Consider the following 16,383-nt stretch of genomic DNA (forward strand, 5'->3'; position numbering starts at 1 on the left):
TCTGTCTTGTGGACTGAAGCCGGAGGTGGTACCGAGGCAGGCACCGAGCAGAGGGGATGGACTCTGCTGTCCCCTGTCTCTTGGCCCATTCCTGCTCACACCACCCCAAGCACCTGTACCCTTGATTGCTGCCCAGGCACATGGGTGACCCTGGCTCAGCCTCCTGACACCCAGGACCGTGTCCCAGAACTGCCCTGCCCCTGGGGCTGCACATTCCCTCCATCCCCTTTTCCAGGTGGCAGGTGGACAGGCTGAACAGGACAGGCCCTGTACAGACCCCAAGGAACCCTTCTTGCCACTGGCCCACCGCCCAGCCAGGCATCCACCCGCTGCCAGCCAGGCATCCCTCCCACACTGTAATGTCACAGCACAGCTATGGAAGCCTGGTTGGAGCAAAGGCAGGTGCTCTCCTCTCGTCCCCACAATTATGTTGCAGAAAGCAGTGAGGTGGGTGAGGCATGACTGACCCTTGGTTAATCCTTGCTTACTGCTTCCTGCCACTGGTTCCTCCTTTATGTAGCCAGATGGGGGTTCCAGGAGGCCAAACTCCTTGATTTTGTTTCAGACTTATGGCCAGATGGCTGGCCTATTGTTCCATAGGGTGGCTTTTGCCTGTCTTTGAAGGCGTGCACTGTTATGGACAAACGAGGCCAGGCTTTCTTGAGAAGGCTTTTGTTTGTTTAAAAGGAGCTACAGGGACGGAGGGCCCAAGACAGGCTCAGGCCCCCACACAACAAGGGAAACAATAACAGTGTGTCTAACTCACACACACACTGGGTTCTCCAGGAAGTGAGTTCCTCAAAAGAACCTCGAACTTAGCTGACCTCTCATTTTTATATCCCCCCTCAGGTCCAGGATTGGTGGGGTTTGGATCCAGGCAGTAACTGGCTTGTTTCTGGTGTTCCTGTTGGTCTTTATTGCCGTTCATTCCTGACCAATAATTTCCTCAGGGCATCGAATGATTGGTGGGTCTTTCCTGCAATCTTCTTCCGTGGCGCTGGTCCCACTGTGCTGGCTCTGTCTCTGGATACCACCCCTCCCCCCTGGACCTGCACAGAACACCGACCAACCCCCCCAAAACAGCTCCTCCTCCCAAGGTCACCACAATCAACTCAACCCCAACTCAACACAAACTGAATCTCACTTATAACATGCGTGACATTTGCTGTTCTCCGGTTATTGGGGACACCCTGATCTTCACAGCCTCAGAATCTGGCAGTACCTGGGCATCAGCCACCCCCCTCAGCACCCTGGGGTGCAGCCTGACATGTGTGTGAAACAAGTGCTCCTGTGCTAAACATCATCTCAGCCTGCTAATGCCACTCCACCTCGAGCCCTGTGTCCCAGGCTGTAGGAAACTTCCTTCTCTGCTTTGCAAAACATTGAATCAACCAAGCACCATTTGCCTGGGTTGAAAAATTGAGTGCAAACCTAATTTCATGCTTCTGGGTATCAAGAAGTACCTCACTAAAGTGGCTCACCTCCTGCATTTCCTTCCAGTTGTTTTGGGGTTTGGCTTTGGCTGGTTTGTCAGTTGGTTGTTTTTTTAAATTTTTTTTTCACCTGTCAGTTCTCACTCATCTCCACGGAAGACTCTCTCTTTTAGAATGCACATGTCCAGAGTCTTGCAGATGTTTACATCTAACCTGCCCCTAAATGGACAAGTAGTACAGCTGAGGCCTGAGGCAGATGCATTTGGGTTGTTGAAGGATGTTTGGTTTCTTAAGAGAGGAAAAGTGAAGAATTTATCTGCATTTCCTGGGGTCTATTAACTTCTGAAATGTCTGAAGGAGACCTGGACTGTCAGCTGTCACTATAAATTACACTGAAGTTAATCCTGTAGAAGAGACTGAAGCCTGTTGAAGCCTGTGTGAGAGTAATGACTGCATTTGGAATCTGGGTTATTATTCCAGATGCAGAGCTTTACTGCTAGCTGAGTTTCTGGTATCTTTCTGTCCTGTTTCTGACTAGGACAGGTTAATTGCTGTCAGAAGCCAACCAGGGGCCTGGCTATGGCCCAGAGGTTGTTCTCGGCCACGTCAGGTCATTGCCAAGGCTTGGGGGAAAGGGAATCTCTTCTGGGGAGCAGGGGTCCCTTCTGGATCAAGGTGGTGCTGCCCTGTCTATTGTCAGGGGTTTTCCCTGTGAATCGTTCATTTTTTGTCATCAGTTTGCTGTTGCTGTTCATTTCCTTATCTTGCTGCTGTTTCCAGCCAAGTGTTCTTATCCCAACCCATGTTCTTTACCTCTTGTGCCTCCAGTTCTCCTCTCCAGCCCCAGCAGAGGGAAGGTCGGGGAGAGGAGGAGGAGTGGGAGAACGGTGCATGGTTTGACATGTTTCAGTGGGAACACCAAATTGGGGAATTACAGAATCACAAGGTTGGAAGAGACCTTTAAGATCATTGGGTCCAACCCATGCCCTAACACCACCTTAACAAAACCAGCGTACCAAAACCTGCCACATCCAGTCTTTTTTTAAACACATCCAGTGATGGTGACCCCACCACCTCCCTGGGCAGATGATCCCAGTACTTTACCACTTTATCAGTAAAAAACTTTTTCCTAACATTGAACCTAAACTTCCCTTGGTGCAGCTCAAGACTGTGTTGTCTTGTTCTGTCAGTTGCTGCCTGGTGAAAGAGACCAATCCCCACCTGACTACAGCGACCCTTCAGGAAGGTGTACAGAGTGATAGGGTCACCTCTGAGTCTCCTTTTCTACAGGCTAAACACCCCCAGCTCCCTCAGTGGTTCCTCATGGGGCTGGTGTTCCAAACCCCTCACCACCCTTGTTGCCTCTTCTGGATGCATTCAAGTGACTCAATGTCTTGCTAAACCATGGAATACCACTCCTAAAACATGGCAGCCTTATTTGGCACCTAATGTGCAGCTGGAAGAGCTGAGATAACAGAGCCACTTGGAAACAAATTTGGTCTGGGTATTTGTCACAGTAGGTGTAGAGCCACTGGTCACAATGTCACTAGGTCTGTTCATGTGGCTGAGGTACCCAAGGCGGTGTATGTTGCCATTTGTGCTCCTTCCAATGCTCTTTTGCTAAGTAGGGGGAAGAATCATGATTGCTTTGTTGCTCTGCTGTGTGATATCAGCCTATGGCATCATAGCATCCAGGGCAATGAAGGATGTGTGTTCAGTGCTGCTCTCTAACCTGATCTTGGGTGCTACCTTTGGGAGTCCATTAATAATTGTATCAAGTCCATGGGGAAAACAGCAGCGGATGAGTTTCTCCAGCTTTTCATCCCCTTTTCCTCCTTCAGGCCTGTTTGACAGCTTTGGAGAATTTTGAATTTCTTTTGGATGTTGAGGAAACCATGTTCTTGTTGCTAAGTCTGCCAGGTCTCCCAGTATGGTCTACACCACGGTTAGAGTTAAGAAAGATTTCTGGGAGGGTTATTCAGAGTTCTGCCCCAAGGATGGACAATCATAAGTGGCATGCAACGTGGAAGGACATGGGCCAGTATTTGGAAGACTTCTCCAGTGATTTGGAAGTTCACCCCGATCAACTACAGGACCCTGTTAAAATGATAAAATATATAATGGAAAAATGCTGTGGCAGTTCCAGAGAGATGCAAAGTTTTGCAACGTGCTGGGCTCTGACTGATCTTTACTGAGCACTGCTCAATACTAGAATGGGCCCTCATGAGGAGGGCAGGGAAAGCAAAACCAGAATCACTGTGGCCACTCAACTCCACCTGAACCAGAGGAACAGCCAGTGCCAGTGGTGGTTGCTCTTACAAATGAAGAAATCCAAGACCAAATCAGTTCATTTCGTAGATTGAAGAGGAAGTAGGGCCCTCATGACAGGAGGAAGAGGGAGGGCCAGATCCCCTGATCCCTATCCCTGGGTGTGCTTGAGATATGTGAAAAGATTTCAGCTGCCAGTCTGACCTGGCTGCTCCAATGCTGCCATATCATGGCCCATGATATGGAACTAGATGGTAGTGAAGCCAAGCAGCTGGGATGCCTGTCCCAGGATCTGGGCAGGATTGACAAGGCCACTGGGAAGAGGACAGGAGCTCTCAGCCTTTGGAGGTGACTCCTGTCAAGCGTGAGAGAAAGGTACTCTCTCTAGTAGTGCACCCAGGCAGGTGGGACACCATGGAGAAAGGTATCCAGTACCTGGGAGAATGGATGTGCTGGAGCTAATCTCTAGGGATTCAAATAATGTGCAGTCCCCTGCAAATCCAAATGAGGTTCAGTGTGCACAATCCACGTGGCAGAAGTTTGTATGGAGCACAGGATCATTGCACACCAACTCACTGGCATTGACTTCCAAGACAGGAGGAGAACAGAGTGCTTTAGTTAACTACAGGATTCCAGCAATGTGAAGATGATTTTTTTTGTTAACCAACCAACTTGCACGTTGGCTTTGGAAAGACTGCCCAAGACTGTCCAAGACTGCAGACAGATTCAAAAGGTTCAAGTAAGGTAGAGAGGAAGTGTCCCCTTCCTCACCAGTAAGGACGTGTGTCTCTATCGGGAGCAAGTGGAGCCCTTCAAGAGAGAGGGTACTGATGATGAGCTAACCTGTGATTTTTGTTGCATGACCATGGAAACAACGTGTGGAAGTGGGATGGAAAATTCTCCTGAAGACTGCTTTTGCCATAAACCAAACTAAGGTCAAAGGACCTGCCCAGGAAATTCAGTTTAGGAGTAAAATTCAGTTTAGGAGTAAAATGACAGGATGGATGTTGTCAAATTCCAATGGATGTGGTGAACACATTAGTAGCTGTGATCCCAGCCAACCAGCAAGAAAGAAGCATAAGCTTTCCTAGGTGTTGTGGGTTTTTGAAGGATCTGTGTTTAGGATTACAGTCAGATTGAAAATCCTCTCAGTCAAGTGACCTGAAAGAAGAATGATTTTTAGTGCGGTCCTGAACAACAAGCTTTTGAACAAATCAGACTGGAGGCTGATCATGCAACAGCCCTTGGGCTGTCACGACAGGAGAAGATGTGAAAAATGTGCTCTACATTGCAGGTGGGGAGAATGGTCCTTTCTGGAGTCTCTGCAAAAATGTACTTGGGGAGGCTCAATGATGACCCCTGGGGTTCTGGAGTCAGGGATTTTCTTTGTTGTGGAAGGTACTCCTCAGTTCAGTGCCCCCACCAAGATTCTCCAAAACATGCCTCTCTCTCCCACTCCATCTTCCCCTCCCCCTTTCCACTGCAGTGGGGTGAAGCCGAGAATTGGAGACACAAAAGGCAAAAGATCATGGTTGGAGATAAGAACAATTTACTGGAAGCAGCAATTTGATAAGAAAAAAGCAAACAGTAACAGCAACAATGTTAATTGAAAAAGTGTACCAAAAAAATAAAGAAAGAAGAGTGATCATGCAAAAATGTTCACTGCAGAGCTTGGGACCCCAGCAGGGCCAGCCTCACTGCTCTGTCCCTCTTAGGACTGGCACCATCTGAACCTGTCTCTGGCTTGAAACTAGCTCCCTCCACTGCACATATTCAACCAGAAATAATCCCTTCTCCCCACAAGAGAGAGAGACACAATCAGCTCTGCCTCCAGCAATGATGTGAGGTGCTAAAGAGTAACATCTGGGCCCTAGCCATGCCCCATTGCATCTAGAACAAGAAGTCCTATGTGGTAAGTTGCAGAAGCTATTCAGGGACAAGACGGATCAAGTCAGGTTTCAGAGCTGAAAGCCATCCAGCTGGCTTTAGATACCATTGAATGAGAGAAATGGCCAGTGCTCTACCTCTATATTGACTTAAGAATGGTAGCAAACACTCTGTAGCTGTGGCTTGAGCAGTGGATAAATAAATAGGCAGTGCAGAGCCCCCATTGGGCTGCTGAGCTCTGGAAAGACACCAGTGCCTATGCAGAGAAGCTGGCTGTAAAAGCACCTTATGTAGATGCACACACCCCCAGGAGCTGGACTGCTGAAGAGCATCACAGCTATGGACAGGTGGATTGGGCTGCCAAGATTAAAGTGTCTTGGGTGGAACTGGACTGGCAGCATAAGAGTGAATTATTTCTGGTTCATTGGGCCCATGACACACCAGGTAATCAGAGAAGAGATGCTGCAATACAGATGGGCTCATGAGTGAGGGGTAGATTTAACGATGGACACTATTTACCAAGTGATCCATAACTGTAAGACATACACTGTGATCAAGCAGGCCAAATGGGTAAAGCCTCTGTGGTACGGGGGATGATGGTTAAAATATAGATATGGAGAGGCCTGGCAGTTTGATTCCATAGGTCCGTGGTCCAGAGAGCACAGTATTGAGTGGGTATCAAGTTCCCTGTCATGCACCAGCCTCTGGGAAAAGTGAATGGGACAATGGCCTGTTGAAACCACATTGAAAGCAATGGGTTGTAGGACCTTCAGACATTGGGATCTGTATTTAAGAAAGTCATCTGGTTGGCTAATACCAGAGACTCTGCCGGTTGAACTTGCCTTGCCCAATCAAAACCTTCATGTACTGTAGAAGGGGAGAAAAGGGTAAGGTCTCCATGGTGCGTATGAGGAATAAGTTTGGGAAGTCAGTTTGCATTAGCCTGTCTCAAGCAAAGGCAAACCCACCCATGGGATTGTTTTTTTGCAATGACCTGGGTATGCTTGGTAGATAATGCAGAGGGACTGTAAAACAGGATGTGTACCTGAAAGGCATTTGATTTTTGGGTGAGAGCAGTCTGTAATGTCAAACTGTGTGTGTATTTTTGGTTGCTGAATGACACTGGCACTGTGTGCCACAACTACCATGGACAGTGAGTATGGACAGCTCTAGATACACTGGTGATGAGCTCGTGGTGCAGCTTGCAACCACCTGACAGCACACCAGCCCTCCTGCCATGGAAGGCATCTAGGATAGAGAATCCACGGCCATGGGCTCAATGAATTCTATAGACATCTTGGGGGGATGGCCATTGACTATGATACCTAAGATGACACCTAAGCTTGTGATGTTTCCAGTAAATTGTTCTTATTTCATTCTGTAATTGTTACCTTTTGTGTCTCTAGTTCTTCTCTCCAGTGCACTGCAGGGAAAAGGGAAGGGAAAGGGGTGAGTGAGTGAGCGGTGTGTGGTTTGGAGAGTCTCAGTGGGAGCATTAAAGTGAGGAGTACCTACCCAAATGTTAGACTGTGTCTGGACTGGCTGTTTGGGTCCATTCTGGCTAGCTATGGACCCTAGCCCACACGATCTTACATAGATGAAAGCAAAAGATGAGACGTGCTCTTCTCCGTACGGGGATGAGTATCCTCTGTTTATTGACTTCCAAGGAGACACCTCACACCCAGGTGGGAAAGAGGGCATGGCCTGATGGCAAGAGACTTTTATACCTGGGGGAATGAGGGCGGAAGAAAAGGAGCACAGCCATTGGGATACTGGTGAGGAGTGGTAAGGGGAGGGGTAAACCAGGGGAGAGACCACCCGGGCTGACACTTGGTGGTGGGAAAGGAGGAAAACCATGTGGTCACAGGATACACATCATGTGCAAATTACCAAACACCCAGTGCAAACAACTAAATAATTATTTAGTGCAGTACAACACCCAAACCATGACAATCTCCCTCAATACTGCGCTTCAATCCATGTATTTGGTGTATCCACTTTGCTGGCTTCCAAGGCTTAACATAAAGGCCACCCTGAAATTCTCCTCCTGATTGTTGAGGATAACTCCTAGATCTTTCTTTAGTACTTAGAATCACCAGTTGTAATATTCATAGCAAACCTCAGTGTCGGACAACATTCCTCCAAATTGGAACAGGTCAGAACCTGCATTGCTCAGGTCAGAATTTCTGTATGGGACTCTCAAACCATTACAGAACCACACAGAATCACAGCATGGTTTGGATGGGAAGGGACTTTTCAAGACTGTCTAGTTCAACCCCCCAACTGTTATTAGTGTTCCTCAGAGAACAAATTCTATACCCAACTAAACCTAACTATGATATTCAATGATATTCAATTCAATGTCACTGTGCTATTGTTGCAATTTCTTTCAACATGGCTAATTTTTACTGCATTCCATGTGAGGCAACTGCAGAATTTTTCTTTGCAGGAAGTTATTTGGGCTATTCACATGTAGATCCTAAAGTGGTATGCAAGTGAGTCTGATATAAAATAATTTCTGTATTTTTAATGTGAGGTGCTGCTGTGGACGGCTGATTGGAGAGCACCCAGGAGTAGCATGCAGCTGGCCTGTTTATCAGGCTGGCTCACAGAGCAGTGGTGGAGAATGGTCTGTGCAAAAACACACAAAGATGAGTCCAACAGATGCGTTTGGTACCATCAATTTTCAAGATGGAGACCACACGTACCATGCCAAGGTAATAGGTGCTGTGTTTATATGTCTGACTTGTTTCTGCAATTTCAGTGTAAGAAAAGAAAGGCAAACAAAGGCAAAAATTTGATTGGGTGCATATCAGATTGATTGTCTTAAGAGGGCAGGGGAATCTGGAAGTAAACTGGTGTAAAATGGGTGTATATTTTGTGTGGAACTTCACTGTGGTTAGGGATATGCTGTCTGCATTGCTCACGTGCCTTTTTGTGCTATCACGTTAAGGTAGTATGACAGCTCTAATCCTTCACAAATCCGCAAGACATTAGTCCTTAAAACTTTGTGTTGCAGTTTCTTCTCCTGAAGTATTTAAAAGATGTTTATTTTACCCATTATTTTCCTTTCCAGTATATTAGACTTTCTTATGACAGCAGTTTGGATCAGCTGTTGCACCTGATGGTTAAAGAATGGCAGATGGAATTGCCAAAGCTAGTGATCTCTGTTCATGGAGGCATTCAGAATTTCAAGCTTCCCTCAAAGGTCAAGCAGGTTTTCAGCAAAGGGCTGGTGAAAGCAGCTGAGTCTACAGGAGCATGGATAATTACAGAAGGCATCAACAGCGGTAGTGTAATTATTTTTATTTGTTTCATTTTTCCTTTTGGTGTTTTTTCCCTGCATAACAGCATGTACGTTTAGGTAAAATAGATTAAAATTATCTGAAAATTGGTGATATTTTAATACAAAATGAAGCCATTTTTATTTAAGGAGCGGTGCATAATTCAAAGAGTGGGATCATGTTAGTTTTCTGGTGACATGCATTCTGCATATTTTAATTAAAGAACAGAGTATTCTGCATGTAATAAAAACCACTGTGTTTAGGCAGAACTTATTTGCAGTTAATTAATCTGCTGCTTTAAAATATTTAGGTTCTGTGGACTGCAATTAGTATTTTTGAAACAATTTTCAAAGCTCAATTTAACTTGTGTTTTATAATTGATAAAGTTTTGAATCAGGATAATCCAATAATGAGCCTATTAGTAGCTGAAAATCCCTTTGGACTACTCTCAAAAACTCAGAGGGGTCAGTAAACTGTGGAACTGAAAGTTTTACTTCTTTAGCTGTTATTTAATCTGGTGATTTTACAGGAGAACTGTCCTGGGCATTTATGTAACTAATGAAGTTTTATGGATGTGAAAAGCACCATTAGCAACATGTAAGAGTATTATTAATTAGAAATATGTGCTGTATTTGAAGCAGTGATACATTACACCTGAGCTGTTAAGTGTACATGAAATACACAAGTTGGGTACAATGTTCTGGTTTTGATTGAAACATAACTATCATACGAATTATGTGGTGTGAAAACTTTCTTGGTGTCCTGTAGCAGGTCTCTGAATATGGAAAAAAAAATTATCATTTGATTATCTGTTTAGGAGTGTCCAGGCATGTGGGTGATGCACTCAAAGGCCGTGCCTCACCACACCTGAGAAAGATCTGTGCTATTGGGATTCCTCCATGGGGTATCATTGAGAATCAGAGGGATCTCATTGGAAAAGATGTGAGTTGAGTGCGTTTAATAACAAAAACCTTCATGTTACTGGGATGTTAGAGCTTTCTTGCATACTTGATTTCTTCTAGATTAACTTCACTAGTTTGATCTTTTTTTCACTATAATAGAGGCTTAGATTTTACTCAGCAACCAAATTTTATGGCCTGTTGAGGCACTGCATTTTGCTTCTTGTGTATAAATGGATAGCTTTAAAATACTTCTCTTATAGGAAATTGCCATTCCTTTAAAAAATTATGTAGGCAACTCTCTTGTAGTTGTAAATTGTTTTTCTGTATTAAGATTCAGAATGAACAGTCAGGTTAGCAGTGTACACAAATAAGCTATTAACATGTGTATTATTTTATTGACAATCTACTTTATATTCACAAACTATGACTTTATGTGAGGGCATAATCTACTCAAGCATCTAAAAGAACTTAAGTAGTAAGATAAAATCATTCCTGATAAATGTTAGGTCATGTACTTTTAATGGGAATACAACCCAGAGAAACTATGCCATGGTGTTCCAGCTGTTGCAAAGAATGCCAGGCAGTGACTCTAAGGGTTGCAAACCTAATCAGAAGTGTTTTCTGAGGTATTAATTATGGGTTTGCTGCTGTTAAGAATCAAATGCTTAGAATCAAATGCTTGAGTACCTCAAAAAGCATGATGGAGAATTTTGAACAGCCACACTGGGATAAAGAAGTACATACAAGTGAGGGAACAAAAATTGTGGTATTTTGTTGGTTTCTTTGAGGACATTTTTATTTTGGTTTTCTCAGGTAGTTTGCCTGTACCAGACTCTTGGCAACCCCCTCAGCAAGCTGAGTACGCTCAACAGCATGCATTCTCATTTTCTAATGGCAGATGATGGGACAGTGGGCAAGTATGGGAATGAAATGATGCTCAGGAGGAACTTGGAGAAGTACATATCACTTCAGAAAATACACACAAGTGAGTATTGCTGTGGCATATCTGTTTATGACAGAAAAACCTACCCTAAAAGATGGGGAGGTACTTTGTGTTTCATATTACATATTGTACATCTTGATTTGCCATAGCTTTAACTGAGGTCAAATGTCATTAATTGTATGTGTCACGAACTCTAAAACTGAGGAAAATGAAAAGGACAGCATTTTTATAAAGCATTACGCATATGGATGAACTTACAAATGGGTTTCTCAGTTGTAGAGACATCTAAATGTCTCAGATTATTTAGTAAATATTGAGCATTTGCTCCCTTCACAGTTTTATGTGGTCGCTATTTCACCACTAGATACTTCCCCAGCATTTTGTGCGATGGAAAGATTGTTACATTCAGTGGAATTCAAGTCCTTTTTACCGTGTTAACTACTTTTGCCCTCATCACTCCTCTCTATTGCAAGCCTATGACTTCCTCAAATACAGCAATGAAGAGTGGTTGCAGAAGTAAAACCTTTAGCTAGTGTTTCACAGATTGCATTGCTGCCATCATTTATTTATAGAGTAAACAAGTTACGGTAAAGAAATAATTAAATAAATATTCATTACATAGACAATTATTTCCTTTTATGCACTAGATTATGCAAATTATTTGTGGAAGTTCACTTTTACCTAGTCATTCAAATCTTGAAGTATGTTAAAAAGGCATTAGTATGGTGATGTTGATGCTGCTTCCTTTATCTGCTCATATAATAGAATTTACAAACTTAGAAACCAACTCAATTTTTAACATGTTCATTTATAAAGCTTTTTTACTTGGACTCATATTTTCTTAGTATGAGCTTTTGCTAGTCAGGCTTTCACTTTCATTTCTGTTGCATTGTTCTTGACATTTTTTCTCATTTTTTTTAAAAACCTGCTCTGCTGATATAACACTGAGAAGAGTCTCTGAAGAAATACCTGATTACTTTTCTATGTGTGTAGGTAAATACGTGGCTGTTGAACATGTTTCACTTGCATATGACAACTATTATAAAGGGAAGGGGGATATTGAGAAGGATGTTCTTTCTTCCTGATGGTTTCAGTTTATTCAGTAGCTTTTCATGATCTTTTTTGATTGGGTTGAAGAAGTTTTCTGAAAGTCTTAAAAGATGTAAATTACAGAAATTACAGATGGTGAAGGAATGATTTCCTCTCCATGTTGAACCACGTATAAGTATTTTTTCCCTGATGTTTTGACTTTTGTGTGTATGACTGAGATTTGTTTCTAACTGGTTAGGTGTGCTTTGAAACAGGAATGGGCCAAGGTGTTCCCATAATCGGGCTGGTGCTGGAAGGAGGCCCCAGTGTGATCCTGATGGTGTGGGAGTATGTGAGGGCCAGCCCAGCTGTGCCAGTGGTGGTCTACGAGGGCACTGGGAGAGCTGCAGATATCCTGGCATTTGCACACAAGCACACTGGTGACACAGGGTGAGTAGTGGCATGACACTCCTCCTCCTTGGTGTGCCAAAAGCCCTGTCTCAAAACTGCTGAGATAGTTTCTAATGCTTCTAGTGATGATGCCCTTCTGGTCTTTTGCCAGCTTTAACTTCTGTGGTAGGAGAATGGAGTTTCTTTCTTCCCTGCCTCAAACTAGTGCTGAGATAATTACTCTCAAATTTACTGGGGCTTTTTTGAAGAGAGAAAACTGCACGTAGCTACTCTGAGTTATGAAATTTCTCACCTTTGGTGAGACACACTCATGGACTATACCCAGAGTATTTACTGTTGTTTCAGCTCAGCCATCTCTCGAGCTACCAATATTCTGTATGTGGGCTTGGATTTGGATTTTTGAGACTAGGGTAGGGGTTCACTGATGTAGGAGCCTCAGGCTGGAGTAGAAGGAAGACTAAGATTCCTTGTCTTTGGTTTTGGGTTACTCAGATTTGTCATCCTTGTCAAGGTGTCTACGTCACCACCAGTCCAGCCCCAGCTACAGGCTCTATTGAACCTACCCTGGTGAAAATTTTGCATCCAAACTGGACATAAAAGTATATGTTTGCACAGCAAACTAATATTATATGTAAAAGTTTTTCAAAGTCAAAGAGCATTTTAAATAAAAAATTGAATTTTAAAGAGGTGCTCTGGATTCACTCCCATTTAAGAAAATTAACTCATAATTGTTTACTTATTGTCTTTTATGAATATACTTTTGGTTATGTGGTATTTGCCCCTAGTGTGTTGTTTGAGAACTTGTTTCTTCACTTGCTTTTTTCCCTATATATATGACATTTAAAAAAAATTCCTTCCATTAAAAAAAAAAAGGACAATATGAATGGAAAGGTCAACAGGGAAGTAGAAAAAAAAAAATTCTCCTAAGTTTCATCTTTTCTGAAGAGTCATTTGGGTGGGTAAGAAATATCTAAAATAGAATTGTCATTGATTATATGTCTGTTTTCCAGGGATCTGTGTCCTCAGGTGAAGGAGGAGATCTTAATGATGATTCAGAGCATATTTAGCTTGGAACAGAAACAGTCCAGTCGTCTATTTCATGTTTTGATGGAATGCATGAAACACAGAGAGTCTGTGAGTAGGGTTCATGTGCTGAGTTTAGGAAGTCTTCATTTCCTGTTACCCTTTTTGCTCTTTCTCTGGTGGGTTGGCCTGAGCACAGGTGTTATATCTAACATAAAGATAACAAATGTGGAAATTTCTATATTGAGTAGTTCTACAGAGCCTGTTTAATTAACTTATCAGGTTTCAGTTTCAGCCATTGTTAGTAAAATGAGAGCCTTTCTGATTTTAGTAAAATACCAAATATCTTTGTTTTCACAAGAAAGATCAAGGCATTCCTATATAGTTCTTCTTCATTAGAGTCTTATTTATAATTTAGAAAGGTTTCCTTCCATTCTTCTTCTCACAACAGAATTGTGCTAGAACTTGTCTCTGAAACACTGCTAGTAACTGGAAATCCCCTCCCTCCCTCTAGCTGCTGGCCATGCACTTGAGTAAACCATATTGGCTGCCACCAATCACCATCTTATTTTCCAGGTGCCTTAGCATAGTTTCCAGGAGGATCTGCTCCATGCTTGTGCTGAAACTGATTGGCCTGTATTTTCCCAGGTTTTTCTTTTTAGGCTTTTAAAATGCAGTAGTTTTGTTTCCCCTTCTCCAGTACTTTGCTGTCTGTGACAACATTTCAAATATGATGAAGTTCCCAGTATTTAGGCAAATAATGGTAATTGTACTAATAATCACTAAAATGGGTACCACCCAGCACATTTTTAGTATTTTTGTATTACTTAATTCGAGTGTCTGTTTTCTAGTTGAGAACTGAGTGAATATCAGCAATGTCGCATTTTTACATTTCTCAGGTTTAGGGGTTACTCAAAAGGAAACAAAGTCATGTAGACTTGTACAGTAGGTTTATTCCATTTTTCCTGGGGTGCCATTGCATTAAAAAACAAAATGGTGCACTTCCTGTCTGAAGCAAAGGAAAATTGTGTCTGGACCCTTGCCATTGTTTGTGTTGAAATGTGTATGATTTAATCTACCACAGCCCATACAAAGAAGAAATAACTACTGACTTCTCTGCCTCACCTCAAACAGTGTACTTCTGCAATTCTAACAGATAACCGTATTTGATGCCGAGTCAGAAGATGAGCAGGACATTGATTTGGCAATTCTGACGGCACTCTTGAAAGGTATTGAAAAATACGACCTGTTTTTATCTGGCATCTAGTCTCACTGACTTATCTTTACAAAGTAAGGGTGTAACATATATGAGTGAAAACTGATAAGTCCTTGCTGCCTCCTAGGTACGAATATATCTGCTTCAGATCAGCTGGATTTGGCATTGGCCTGGAACCAGCTAGATATTGCCAAGAAACACATACTTGTTTATGGACAACACTGGAAGGTACTATTACCTGCTCTTTCTCACCGTGTCTTCACACTTTTTTTTGATGACTAATTTTTCATGATTTGCATTTGTCAAGCTTTAATTAATAGTTTGAAGATTGGACTCAGTCTTCCCTATTCTGCTTTGATATTGAAGGAGCGTTATCCTTAAAATAGTGTGTCAGATCACATTTGTTTTCCAGGGAAGAGATGATACCCTAACGTTGGTTTTGCCGTGAGCTTTTCCAAGCAGTTCCAGTGATACTTCTGGATATGTATTCTTCCAGCCCTTGTTGGCAATCAGTGGTGGTTAGGGATATTTAATTGTAGTTTAGAACACTCTTTTATCCAAAGATAGAAACCCCAAAGGGGTGTTGCATCTGTTTTCCTAGCTCTAGACAGAAATACAGAAATCCCAGAGTAAATCACCAGGTAAAAAAAAAAGTAACGTCATTATTTTAGATATTGTTTCTTAGGAATAGCTGCAATGCGAGAGTTAGGGTCTGATTATAAGAGATGTCTCTGCTCAGTTTAAGGTGTAGAAGAGATTTTCTCTACACCTTAGCAGAGATTTTTTGAATAGTGAATGTGAGGTATGAGAAGGGGAGAGAGAAAGAGAGTGAGAAAGAGAAGTTAAACAAAAGATACCACCATGTGGATTCCTGCAGTGCCCGGTTGGTTATTCTTCAACCTGGTCTTCAGAGGTGAGGTGCCTGAGTTGTTCTTCTGGAGGTACCAATTTTACACAGTCTAAGTCCCAGATACTCACCAGGTGTGTTGTTCCCATATGGGAAATCCCATTCCCATAACTCCCGCTTCAGTTGGCATGCAGATAAGCACTTGCTTCCTTTCTCACAGTTTGCCACAGTAGGAATTTTTGTCCAGATGCTAACTAAACCTTTACCTCCCTTAGGCCTGGAATTAACTCCTTCGTGCTGTGCCATCTGTGCTTATCTCAGGTTCTGTTGTGGCGGCTTATTTTATCAGGACAGTGTTTTGGGACAGCTAAGTGCATCCTTTAGGTCCTTACAGAAAGCAAGCCAGGATTTAGACCTGCATTAGTTACATGTCTGTGAAAGACAGTAACAATATAATTGATTAATTAATTAATTAAATTTAAATTATGGTTTTCAAATTTTTATATGTAATCCAGTACTTAAATATAACCCTCCATAAAGGAGTTTTTTGTGTACATAAGAAGATTTTCGTAGATGACAAATATAAAACTCTGTGTACCCAAATACATTTTTCCCATTTGTTATATGAATTAATATTTTCTTCAAGAAATAAAACGGTCCAAGAAGTACTTCCCAGAAATACTCTTTCATTCCCTGCCAAGAATTACAAGGTTGATTTTTTCAGTCCCCAGTGTGTTTACTTCTTTAAAAAGTAAATTTTGAAAAATTGGCAGTTGTATATATATGAGTGGCCATAGCTGGTTGTTTGCCACAACAAGAGATCTGATCTTTTTAATCACCAGACCATATTTTCTGTTGTGCAAAAGGCTGAATATAAGGAGAACTATGCCTGGGATGTCTACAAGTGAACATCCATGAATTAAAGATAGGATATTGGAAAAAATTTATTAATGAGAAGCATTATCAACTGTTGGAACAGGCTCCTCAGGGATGTATTGAGTAATCAACCACAGAACTACTTAAAAGACATTGATGTGGCACTTAGGGACAGGATTTATTTCTGTGTTAGCTGTGCTGATTGACTTGATGATCTAAAGATCTTTTGCCAACTAAGTTATTCTATGATTCTGTGTGTGGGGG

The 16,383-nt window shown here is 42.4% G+C and overlaps 1 protein-coding gene across 1 annotated transcript in view; it reads left to right on the forward strand.

The window, feature by feature from the left end:
• TRPM6 (transient receptor potential cation channel subfamily M member 6) overlaps window positions 1–16,383 on the forward strand; it is a gene marked incomplete at its 3' end in the record, with an annotated part of 100,241 nt that overhangs the window by 32,195 nt on the left and 51,663 nt on the right. Inside the window, 8 exon segments of the mRNA XM_084224722.1 lie at window positions 8,125–8,305; window positions 8,665–8,878; window positions 9,690–9,814; window positions 10,588–10,759; window positions 12,022–12,196; window positions 13,168–13,291; window positions 14,337–14,409; window positions 14,524–14,624. Of these exon segments, the coding sequence (XP_084080848.1) occupies window positions 8,125–8,305; window positions 8,665–8,878; window positions 9,690–9,814; window positions 10,588–10,759; window positions 12,022–12,196; window positions 13,168–13,291; window positions 14,337–14,409; window positions 14,524–14,624 (1,165 nt within the window).

Source organism: Fringilla coelebs (genome assembly GCF_963513975.1).
Source record: "Fringilla coelebs genome assembly, chromosome: Z".
NCBI classification, from domain to species: Eukaryota; Metazoa; Chordata; class Aves; order Passeriformes; family Fringillidae; genus Fringilla; species Fringilla coelebs.